A 12,433-nucleotide genomic window follows, 5' to 3' on the forward strand; every position below is an offset into this window, starting at 1 on the left:
TGCGCATCCAAAATGGCGTCCGGCGCGAAACTCCGCGAAGGAGCCGCGCGGGAAGAACGGCTCTTAACTTTAGCCGCTTCTGTGCCGTCGCCCAAATTAAGGGCGTTCATGGCATTAATGTCTCCAACCTCAAGGGCGGCCCAAGAAGAAGCCGTCCGAGCCGCGTGGCCGGCCAAAATGGCGGAGGCGAGGAGCGGGGGATGGGCGTTTATGGCGGGAAAAACCGCCACGCCGGAGGAAGGACCGGGACATTCATCGGTCACGAAACTGCCACCCAACAAGGGCGAATCAGGCTTTAAGACCCCCGCATCCCCTCTAGAAGCGCTCAAGCGACCCGGGGAGCGACCCTTTGCGCCCTCGCCCTCCGACGCCATGTGCCACGAGGAGAAGAATCGGGGAACCCCCGCCCGCTATAAAAAGGTAAAATTACCTGCTGTCCGCTCCTAGTTGTAACGACCTGGTGTCCCAGTGAGTAGCTGCAATAGACGCTTAAAGAAACGTCGAAATAAACGCCTTTAAAGACGTTTAAAATTTTTTTTTTTTTTTTTTTTTTTTTTTAACGGAGCCAGCGGGAGGGGGGAGAAAAGGAGGGACCTGGCACCACCAGGTTTGCACTTGCTCAAAAGAGCCCTCAACCCCAGGCACTCAACAAAACCTAAAAATTAGGCTTGGAGGCCTAGCCAGAGCTGCTGCTGCTGTGTGTGACCACCACCTGCTGAGATAGAGAACATACTGAGGAGTTTCCGGCAGCACATGACCACATATAGGGAGGCAAAAGTTTGCTCTCTATCTCCACCTGCTGGTAGATGGACACAACCCACCAGTCTATGGATTGATCAGCTTGATGATATGGAAGGACCTGTTGAAGCACTTGGCACCACAAAATAAATGGAGTATCGACCGCACCCTCTTTCTGCTGGGGGTACAGGCTGGACGTCTCCCAGTCGTTGTAAGTTGAGGAGGGTGTGACGAATTGCCCGCCCCTTGGCGGGAGATTTGCAAGGAGATTCCAGAAATAAGTCTATCGGACGAGTCAATTCCAACTTGTAGCCGTCTCTGATAACCTCCAAGACCCATCTGTCGGATGTTACCCTGGTCCACTCCACAAGGAATAGAGACAGCCTGCCCCAAATAACCGGCTGGAGATGGACCAGGGCCCTATCATTGGGCGGACCTGGCTGTGGGCTGGTTCTGTTACCAGAAAGGAAGGCCCATCTGTCACCTTGAAAGGGCTGAGGTCTCTGAGAAGACCTTGCTCTCTGAAAAGAAGCCCCGCGACCTGGACGGTAACAACGTGTATCCCTAAACTTAGGTCTAGGTCTCGCTGGTCGCACAAATTTGGAGCTGGCCCTTAGAGTCACTGAGGTCCTTCACAATCTGTTCTAGGTCTGTCCCAATCAAAAGCTTTCTCTTAAAAGGAAGCCTTGCCAGCCGTGACTTAGAGGCCACGTCTGCTGCCCAATGTCTCAACCACAGCCAGTAACGCGCGGTGACCGTTAGGGAAACCTCCTTCGCCGAAGCCCTCAAGAGATCATAAAGAAGATCCACAAGGAAGGCTAAACTGGACTCTAAGGCCAACAAAACAGCCACGAGGTCCTCCAGAGAGGAGGCTTTCCCATGATAAGCATGCCCGTGCCACAGAGGAGCCACAAACTGAGGCCTGCAGGGAAAGGGACACTACTTCAAAGGACAGCTTCAAGCAAGTCTCCAACTTACAATCCTGAGGGTCCTTGAGCGCCGTGCCACCCTCCACAGGGAGAGTGGTTTTCTTAGTGACCACTGCGATTAATGAATCCATCGTAGGAACCTTCAGCAAGTCTAAGTCAACTTCAGGCAGCGCGTAAAGATGCGTCATAGCTCTAGCAACCTTAAGCCCACTGTCCGGTGTATCCCACTGCGCCAAAATAAGGATTTTCATGGCCTCATGCACATGAAAGGAACGAGGTGGGCATTTGGTAAAAGACATAATAGATGGCACCAGACCTGTTCCCTCCGATGATTCAGGGGGTGAAATGGCCAAAACCTCAAAAGCCCTAATAATCAGGGAGGGAAGCTCTTCTCTGCGAAAAAGGCGGGCAGCTGTTGGGTCATCCCCCTCCTGAGAAGGCAGGGTGACTTCATCTGCCAAATCCAATGATTCTGAGGGAGAGCCCGGAGACAAAACCGGGCCATCTGTGTCAGATAGCTCCTCGGGATCCAAAATCTCCACCTGGGGACGTTTTGGCAGGAAAGACTGAGAGGCTGCAACAACTGAAGTTTGCTGAGGAAGAGACGGGGCTGCCTGAAGAGAAGCTCCTGACTTCTTCAGAAGAAAGGCATTGTGCATTAATAAAACAAAATCCAGGGAAAAAGGAACTGAAAGGGACTCCCCTGCTCCCTCTAAATTGCTTTCCTCCATTGGAGCCTGTGCTACAGAAGCACGCTGTGCCTCCTGTCTGTCAACTGCCACGTGCGGAGCTGGTTGCACCTGAGAGGAAAAAATGGTGCCCGCTGACGCGCGCTGCACTAATTGCCCCGAGAAAACCGCTGAAACTATCCCCTGCACTTCCGATGCAATGGACGCCTGAGGGGAACCCCTGTCACACTGAACACCCGCTGTGGGCTGACGGCGGCACGACTCACACTCCCCCGATGCTGCTTTCCAGCCCCCACACTGGGAGCAGTGCTTAGCCGCCTCAGAAGGCACTGACATGCTCCACAAATGCCTGCCCCTCAAACAGGCTCGGCAGCCCGTCTAGCTCCTCCGTATGATTAATGAAAAACAAAGTCTCTTAAAGAGACGCTTACCTTTTTTTTTTTTTTTAACTCAGGTGAGAAAGGCAACACCCAATCAGGCCCACAGCTCCAGGCAACAGAGGAAAGGTAGGGGGAGACCAGGAGGGACCTGGCACCACCAGGTGTACACCAGAAGCTACAAACAGCCACTCAACACCTGACTGTGCTAAACTAGGCCCAAAGGACACCGGTAGCCAGATCAAACCAGAGCTGCACAGAGATGTCCCTCCACCTGCTAGATAGAGAGAATACTGAGGTTTAATTGGCTGCACAGGTCCACATATAGCAAACCTCGGAGGTTCTCTCTATCTCCACCTACTGGTACTACTTCTTCTACTACTACTACTTATCATTTCTATAGCGCTACTAGATGTACGCAGCGCTGTACACTTGAACATGAAGAAACAGTCCCTGCTCAACAGAGCTTACAATCTAATTAGGACAGACAAACAGGACAAACAAGAGATAAGGGAATATTAAAGTGAGGATGATAAAATAAGGGTTCTGAACAAGTGAACAAGAGTTAGGAATTAAAAGCAGCATCAAAAAGGTGGGCTTTTAGCTTAGATTTGAAGACGGCCAGAGATGGAGCTTGACGTACCGGCTCAGGAAGTCTATTCCAGGCATATGGTGCAGCAAGATAAAAGGAACGGAGTCTGGAGTTAGCAGTGGAGGAGAAGGGTGCAGATAAGAGAGATTTACCCAGTGAATGGAGTTCCTGGGGAGGAATGTAGGGAGAGATGAGAGGCACTGAGGAGCTGCAGAGTGAATGCACTTATAGGTCAATAAGAGGAGTTTGAACTGTATGCGGAAACGGATAGGAAGCCAGTGAAGTGACCTGAGGAGAGGGCTAATATGAGCATAACGACACTGGCGGAATATTAGTCGTGCAGCAGAATTTTGAACAGATTGAAGAGGAGAGACATGGCTAAGTGGGAGACCTGTGAGAAGCAAGTTGCAATAGTCTAAGCGAGAGGTGATAAGAGTGTGGATGAGGGTTCTGGTAGTGTGCTCAGAAAGGAAAGGGCGAATGTTGGTGATATTATAGAGAAAGAAACGACAGGTTTTAGTAGTCTGCTGAATATGTGCAGAGAAGGAGAGGGACACAACCCACAAGTCTCTGGATTGATCTGTGGGAGGCTATGGAAATTGTCATTATCCCCTGCCTGTCTCCCCTCACTTTCCCTGCACTGCTGACTTCTTGCTCCCTTCCCTCCCATCTCTCTCCGGTCCCCTCCTTTTCCCCTTTGGCTATCTCTGTCAGGCTGACAGTGACCTGGTATGATGATTGCTTTACCCTCTTTCCTATCAAATTTTGTATTTCCATTCCACTCAGTTCTGTGAGTCAGCTTGGGCGATATAGCAAGTTTTAATAAACTATAAATGAGTATTTTATACCCCGGTCTTTAATTCCCCAATCTCTATATGAATTTCCAGTTAAAATGTCATGATACAATTATGCACATGCACTGTTTACAGAGAACACAGAGAGCAACGACTAGCAATTATTTCAGACTCTTGCCAAATAATTCAAATATATAAGACCTGTTATTTTTACAGGAAAAACAAAACATGGCATTCAGTATTCATGTGGCTGAGGGTTGTAATAGTGTGCTGGAACATATATGCATCAGGGCTCATAGGAGGAGATACACAAAAGCAAAAATGAGCAAAAAAAGCTATTATCAAATACAGCCTTAATGCTTCATTACTGCATTTATTTACAGACTAGTGATAACCCCTTTGTACACAACGAATACTGCCTGATTTCTCCAGCCTTTTGAACCAGAATTAGACCTGCTGCTGCTGTTTTCTACAAAAGTATTTTGTTCTGAACAAAAAACACCACCCTGAAAAGTACTACTACTACTTAACATTTCTAGAGCGCTACTAGGGTTACGCAGCGCTGTACAAATTAACATAAATTGACATATAGGACAGTCCCTGCTCCAAGGAGCTTACAATCTAAAGGACGAAATGTCAAGTAGGGGCAGTCCAGGTTTCCTGAATAGAGGTATGATGGTCAGGTGCCGAAGGCGACATTGAAGAGGTGGGCTTTGAGCAAGGATTTGAAGATGGGCAGGGAGGGGGCCTGGCGTATGGGCTCAGGCAGTTTATTCCAGGCATGGGGTGAGGCGAGGCAGAAAGGGCGGAGCCTGGAGTTGGCGGTGGTGGAGAAGGGTACTGAAAGGAAGGATTTGTCTTGAGAACGGAGGTTATGGGTAGGAATGTAAGGGGAGATGAGGGTAGAGAGGTAGGGAGGGGCTGTAGATTGAGTGCATTTGTAGGTTAAAAGGAGAAGCTTAAACTGAATGCGGTACCTGATTGGAAGCCAGTGAAGTGACTTGAGGAGAGGGGTGATATGAGTGTACACTGGTTCAGGCAGAAGATAAGACGTGCAGCAGAGTTTTGAATGGACTGAAGGGGGGATAGGTGGCAAAATGGGAGGCCAGTGAGGAGTAGGTTGCAGTAGTCAAGGCGAGAGGTAATGAGAGAGTGGATGAGTATGCTTTTAATAAAAACTGAAGATCTGATCTTCTTTGCATAAAGAAATTTCCCCAGAAAATAAACCCTAAAATTAGTTTAACCCCCCCCCCCCTCCCCCGGTAGATTGTTTTTCGGTCAGACACCTGCCAGCTGATTTGCAGATTAAAACCTATAGCAAATATTGAATAAAACAGGACTAAACCAGGCAATGATCATCTACGGATTGGGGATAACTGAAACATGCAAGGTTCAAAGATCAATAGAAACATATCAGCACTTACTAGATGGGGAGAGGGGGAGGGGAGGGGCCAGGGGAGAGAGATGATAGGCATGTATATTTATAGGTGATGGACTTGCCCTAAGATACAAAAGTTCAGGACTCAAATTCAAAGAAAGATGTCGGCAATAGTTACCATTCAGGCAGAGCCAAAACTTTTTATTAGGATTTTGGGGAGGGGGGCAGTGGACAAGTATCAGAGGCCAGCGTTGGCCTGTTCGCCAGTGGCCCAAAGTAAAAAAAAGTTTTTTGGTGGAAACAAGCTGAACCTCCGAGCACTGAACAATGGAAGGAGAGATTGGGGAGGGCAGCCAGGAGGCATAAGAAATAGGATAAATTGGGAAACGAGTGTTTTGTCTTGTCAAAATACTTGAAATTGGATTGAGAAGAAAGAAGAGACTGGGAGGAGGAAGGGTTCTTGGAAATGTTATACTGGGTTGAATTGCCAAGTTGGTATATTGTTACTATTAAAGAAAACAATACAAAACAATGTTTAAGAAAAAAAAAAAAATTAAACATCCAACTGCCATCAACAATCCCTCAATTTTAGGCTGAGCCTTAGCACAAATTTACAAAATGTGCTTTAAAATGGCTAAGACGTCCAACCCAGGAGCTGCAAAGTTCATACTACTACTACTTAACATTTCTATAGCGCTGCCAGGGTTACGCAGCGCTGGGCCTGGGTGGGCCGGGGCCCACCCATTTATGGCTCAGGCCCACCCAACAGTAGTACATGTTTAGGGGTAGCTACTGGGGATCCCAAGCTCTGCCAGCTGAAGACTCCCCCCTGATGGTAATGAAAACGCTACTCTCCATGATACTGGCACCTGCACATGCTCAGTTTTCAGCACATGCCTGCTGCAGATTGCCAAAGTGGAAAGAAGCATTTTCTCGCCAGCTGAGATTTATTTTGGTGGTGGGGAAGGGGGGAGAATACTTGGTGCCCACCCACTTCTTGCCTAGGCCCACCCAAAATCTCTTGTCTGGCTACGCCCCTGCGCTGTACAAGTTTAAACATGGGGAAGGACAGTCCCTGCTCAAGAGAGCTTACAATCTAAAGGTAAAAACTATGTAGTCAGTGTAGGTATCAGGAATGGGGAAGGTGGTTAGGCGCCAAAAGCAAGGGAGAAGAGATGGGAGAAGAGATGGGACTTGAAAATGGGCAGGGAGGGCGCATGGCGTATGGGCTCAGGAAGTCTGTTCCAGGCATAAGGTGATGCGAGGCAGAAGGGGCGGAGTCTGGAGTTAGCGGTGGTGGAGAAGGGTACAGAAAGGAGTGATTTGTCCTGAGAGCGGAGGTTACGGGTGGGAACATACGGGGAGAGGAGGGTAGAGAGGTAATGGGGGGCTGCAGATTGAGTGCACTTGAAGGTCAATAGGAGAAGCTTGAACTGTATATGGTAGCGGATCGGGAGCCAGTGAAGCGACTTGAGGAGAGGGGTGATATGAGAGTATCGGTTCACGCGGTAGATAAGACGTGCGGCGGAGTTTTGGACAGATTGAAGGGGGGATAGGTGGCTAAGCGGGAGGCCAGCGAGGAGAAGGTTGCAATAGTTCATGGGTATTCATTCGGAATATCCTCAAAACCAAACTGAATTACAGCCCTTTGAGGATTGGTACCTTCTACCTTCTTGCTTCCCTATCCATCTGGGTCATAAATTAACTAAATGAAATCTTCTTTCCCCCTTCCTTTTACCTTGTCTCCTTCGGCGACATGGCAGATGACTTCTCCAGTGGACGGGTTGATTGTGGGGAAGGTTTTCTTGCTGACAGCATCATGCCACTCATTATTGATGAAAATCTGTGGAAGAGAGACATTTAGCACGTGAAAGATTTTTAACTAAGTATTGAGAAAACCTTTTACCTAAGTCAGTCATCGTTGTATCCCTTTGCTCATATATTTATTTATTTTATTTGTTGCATTTCTATCGCACATTCCCCCACCTATTTGCAGGCTCAATGTGGCTTACATAGATTTGATAACATTGTCATAACAGGATATCGGACACAATTAGTAATGTGTAGCGCTTAGGAAGGGGTGAGGGAAGAGAATTGTTAGGGTAATTATAGGAGGTGTGCGCTCATAGTTGAGTGGACTTAGTGAGGTTATAAGTTCTCATTGTAGGCCTTGTTGAAGAAGAATGTTTTCAGAGATTTCTGAAAGATATATAGGTGTCTAGTTCCTGTTTTCTACAGAAAGCAAGGCTACCAGTTCCATGCAATGGAATAAAACAGGACTGTACTACCAGTTTACGTTTTATTACAAGACTTAGGTGCTCGTTTTCAAAGCACATAGACTTACAAAAGTTACACCGTAACCAATGTAACATTGCAAGTCTACGTGCTTTGAAAATGATCCTTTTCACATACCACCATATCACAAACTATCAAAACGGTTACAGTAAAATACCAACAATACCAGCTGGTAATTGTTTTCATCAAAATTCACCACCTCTCCCAGTTTTATACAGATGTAGACATGAGTATTTCAACTAGACAGCAAAAGTTTAGACTGTAGTATAGCGAGTGGGGTGCGTGCACACTAAAATCTTACCGTTTGTAGACCCGAGAACCGTCAGGAAGTGCGCTGTGTAAAAGATGGAAATGGCTCAAAGCGGTAACAACTTCTACCAAAAAAAGGTGACCCCTGGCAATGTACTACCACTTTCCTCTCCAAAATCCCAAAGAATGGCTGTGGAAAAAAGGATCAGCCACTGTATGTGGACCAATTTCTTTAAATAAACAGGTAAAAACTGATCACACAGACAGCAAGGCAAAATAGCTTTCTGTCATGAAATCTCTGCAAACCAAGGATAGTCTCCAAGACCCAAGCAGTGTATGAACACACCAGATGGCACTAGAGACTTTATATTTGGATAGATGGAGACAGGAAACCTGTGGGGGAGGGGTCTTTCCTGTGAATCAGTAGGCAGCAAAGTGCAGTTACTTACCTGTATCATTGGTTCGCCGTGGACAGCAGGATAAGTCAGTCACATATAGGTGACGTCATAGGCAACAAACCATAGAACTCCACCTAGACCTAAGCATTACCTATGTGTCTTTGAAGGAATTGATAATGGTCCACCCTCTTGCAGAGAGAAGGTTGCAGGGGGAGGTGGGCTGTCAGAAAAGGAATAAGATGTATATTCCTCAGCAGCAACACATGTATACCAATTTTGTTCATAATCCACAACGCCATACACATTAGGTTTTCCAGCGTGTTATGAGAAGGAGAATAAATACCTTTCCTTTGCCCTGTTGGTTCTCAAAGATGTGTTAAAACATTTATCTTTAAAAAAATATATTTTGGAAACAATGTATTTAAAAAAAAACAACAATTGCTAGGTTAATCCAAGTACCTTGAAAAAAAGTTCTTATATGTACCAAAGGGAATAACCTCTATGAGAGCTAAATATGTTACTCCAGGGCAGAGCTGGCCTGACCATTTGGCCACCTGAGGCGGCATCTCCCCCTTCCTTCCTCCACCCCGTTCCTGAGTTCACCTTCCTTCTCCATGTTCGAATAGCCAGCGGTGACAGCAATTCCCATACACTGCCCTACCGCTGGCACCTGCCTCTTCTCTTTACTGTGGCCCGCCTCTGACGTAATTTCCTGTTTCCTCAGAGACAGAGGCAGCTGCAGAAGAGAAAAGGCCAGTGCCGGTGGCAGGGCAGCGTATGGGAATCGCTGCCGCCAGCTTTTGGAACATGGAGAAAGAAAGTAAACTCGGGGAAGGGGGTGAAGAAAGGGAGGAGATGCCAGAAATTGACCCGGTGGTGGGGCGGCATCTTGCCTTGGGCCGCCCCTACTCCAGGGGGAAACCTGTGCCAAAAAAATAGAGAAGTCAGCGCCCCCAAAATATAAATTTCTGCAAAATGATGCACATTTACCTTCTACTATACCACTGTAGTGATTCCCGGTATGGCAATTGCAAAGAAACCCGTTCAGTTTGAATGGGCTGCTTCACATTTGCTGCACCAGATTTGCTAGCATGATTTATTATGAGGTCCCTAATTTGTCATTTTCTAGTTCAGAATTCCCCTATTATAACGGCTGGCATCTCACATAGACCTGAAAACACCCTCACCCCCAACCACAGTTTCCAATGCACATTCATGCAGACCTCAATTCCATACCCCTTTTGTGCGCACACACACACACCACATCCATCTTTGTCCAGCTACCTCAACACTCCATACACCTTTTCCAGACCCCCACAATCCATCCACCTATTTTTGATGCCCCCCTGCACCCAAGCATCATCCATATTTTTCCAACCCCCCCCCCCCCCCGTGCACACAAACCATACATCTTTTTTCCAGCTCTCCTCCATGCACACGCACGCACACACACACACACCATCCATATCTTTTTCAGCACCCCTCCCTACACCCACACTCCATGCACCTATTTTTTTCAAGCCTTGCTCCCTACACCCACACCAAGAAGATTCATGACTTATGCTGGGAATATGTGCAGGATCCATAAAGATCTATACGTTTTGCTGGGAATAAGTGCAGCATCCATAGCTTTTAGTGAGAAAAACTTCAGGATCCATAATTTTGGCTGGCAATAAGTGCATGGTCCATAATTTTTCTGGGAATATCAGGATCCATGAATATCCATGGCTTTTGCTGAGAATAAGTGCAAGATCCATAAAGATCTATGACTTTTGCTGGGAATAAGTTCAGTATCTATGGCTTATGATGAGAAAAACTGCAGGATTCATAACTCTTGCTGGGAATAAGCGCAGGATCCATAAAGATCCATGACTTTTGATGGGAATAAGTGAAGGATCCATGGCTTATGATGAGAAAAATTGCAAGATCCATAACTTTGGCTGGGAATAAGTGAAGGATCCATAAAGATCTATGACTTTTGATGGGAATAAGTACAGGATCTATGGCTTATGATGAGAAAAACTGCAGGATCCATAACTCTTGCTGGGAATAAGCGCAGGATCCATAAAGATCCATGACTTTTGATGGGAATAAGTGAAGGATCCATGACATTTGCAGGAAACAAGATGCAGAATCCACGAAGATACATCAGTTTTGCTGGGAATAAATACCGGATCCAGGGCACCGAGGTTCTAATACAGAATTTGCCACAAAGTCATATTCAGCAGGAGGCAAATCCTAGCATTGCAGTGAATCCGAGTGCAGCTGCATTTTTCTTTTTCCAAAGGAAAGCATAAATCGGGCTGCTTGGGTTTCGGGAGCGCTAATCCGAGTGCAGCTGCACTTCAAGAAATGGACGCGGAAATTGGACTTTGGGTTACGGGAGCACTAGGTAACTGCCCAGAGCGCTCAGGTCAGGCTCGCGTTCCTAAACAGACGCGAAGGAAAAAGCTGGAGCCGCCGTCGCAAGGACGATTTAGATCCGCGAGGTCCATAGGATCCACGTTTTACCCGAACCCATCAGTTTGAACACACCATGCGGATAAATGGAGGCATTTTAGCAGGAAAGCTTGGACTGGGCGCTGCTCGGAATGACTTTCTGACCCTGCTATATAAGATAACACTTACCCAGCAAATGGAACATCTGGAGAGGGGGGGGGGGGGGGAGAGAGACGAAGAGTTATGGGGTGAAGTGCATTCCTAAAATAAGCTAACATGTTAAAGCACGACAAGCCAAAATCGTTTATCATTAGGGACTAGCGGTGTACAAATTCTGCTTAGCAGATCTAAAATAGGAAGCATTTTGAACACGATCCTATAAACAGCGCGCAAAAATCGGTGCTAATCACTATTCTATAGGACAAAAAAAAAAGACCAGATTTATACCCACCTGGACTCCAGTTCTGGATTCTGCATCCTACATTGAGAAGGATATTGTTGAATCCTTTGGGAAGATGAGTCACAGAGGATCAAGAAAACATTTAACTTCAGTCTCTCTGATTAGGATTACTTGCATACATAGAGTCGGAATAGGTTTCTGTTGGGGGGAGAGAGGGGTTGTCTATTGTATTTTATTGACGTTCTATTATAAAAGAGTTCTACAGATCTGAGCACTGATTTACTCATAAAATATAAGAACAAGTTCCAAAAACAATGCATTTAAAAGACTAACCCTACTCATTTAAAAATATGTTATTATTAACACAGTTCTGAGCATGAATTATGCCTAGTTGACCATCAATTGGGCACAATTCAAGCTCAGAAAAGGAAACGTGTGGATTCAACTTCTCATCATGATTTTTCCATGGTATAAGACTATGGCTTTCAATTTATCATTTATTAAACACCACCTCCCCCCCCCCCCCCCCCCCCAACCTCCTATCAGAAAAACAGAACAGTCAGATCTCGGACTTTCTTTTCCAGATTCCAATGCAAGAAGCGCTTTTTTTTTTTCTTTTTAAAGGTGTGAGAGCACCTGTACCTCTGTTTACCGGTCACCTACCTACCTTGTTATAGTGAATGTCCGGTTGAGGATTGGGAACAGGAATATCTACAGCCGAGAATTTACTACGGATCGGATAAGACAAGTGAGAGACCCTGGAGCAGAAATTCCCTACAACTGTCCGAAGCATCTTTAAAGGCTAGAACCGGAGTCCACGATAAAGAAAGAAGGTGATGAGAACAATATTGAACTAATCTAGGTCTACTCTACATTCATACCTTTCCCTCCGGCTCCTGTAGCACAAGCCCCGCCCACTTGGCTGCTAATCAGGAAAGGACCAAAGACGTGGCGCCATGGTCTGCCCAGACCCTATGGGAGACTGGGTTAGAGCTCGGGGTTGCACAAGCCCAGCTTTAGGGTATAGGAGCGGTTGGGGAGGGATGTCGCCTTATTGATGTGTATAAACAAACAGATCGGGATACTTTTTCTTCTTGCTCGAAACGTTACACTGTCTCCTCTCCTTTAGCTCTAGGAAGCTTTTGATATCGCAAA

At 46.5% G+C, this 12,433-nt stretch overlaps 1 protein-coding gene across 1 annotated transcript in view; it reads right to left on the reverse strand.

Moving 5' to 3' along the window:
• The window catches only part of LOC115479553 (aldehyde dehydrogenase, mitochondrial-like), a 79,907-nt gene extending 67,776 nt beyond the window's left edge, over positions 1–12,131 (reverse strand). The window contains exons 1-2 of the mRNA XM_030217522.1: positions 11,946–12,131; positions 7,236–7,340 (exon numbers count right to left, since the gene is read on the reverse strand). Coding sequence (XP_030073382.1) covers positions 7,236–7,340; positions 11,946–12,071 — 231 coding nt within the window. The 5' untranslated portion in view covers positions 12,072–12,131. The remainder of the gene's footprint in view (positions 1–7,235; positions 7,341–11,945) is intronic.
• Positions 12,132–12,433: the final 302 nt, after the last annotated feature.

Source organism: Microcaecilia unicolor, chromosome 11 (assembly GCF_901765095.1).
Source record: "Microcaecilia unicolor chromosome 11, aMicUni1.1, whole genome shotgun sequence".
Taxonomy (NCBI): Eukaryota; Metazoa; Chordata; class Amphibia; order Gymnophiona; family Siphonopidae; genus Microcaecilia; species Microcaecilia unicolor.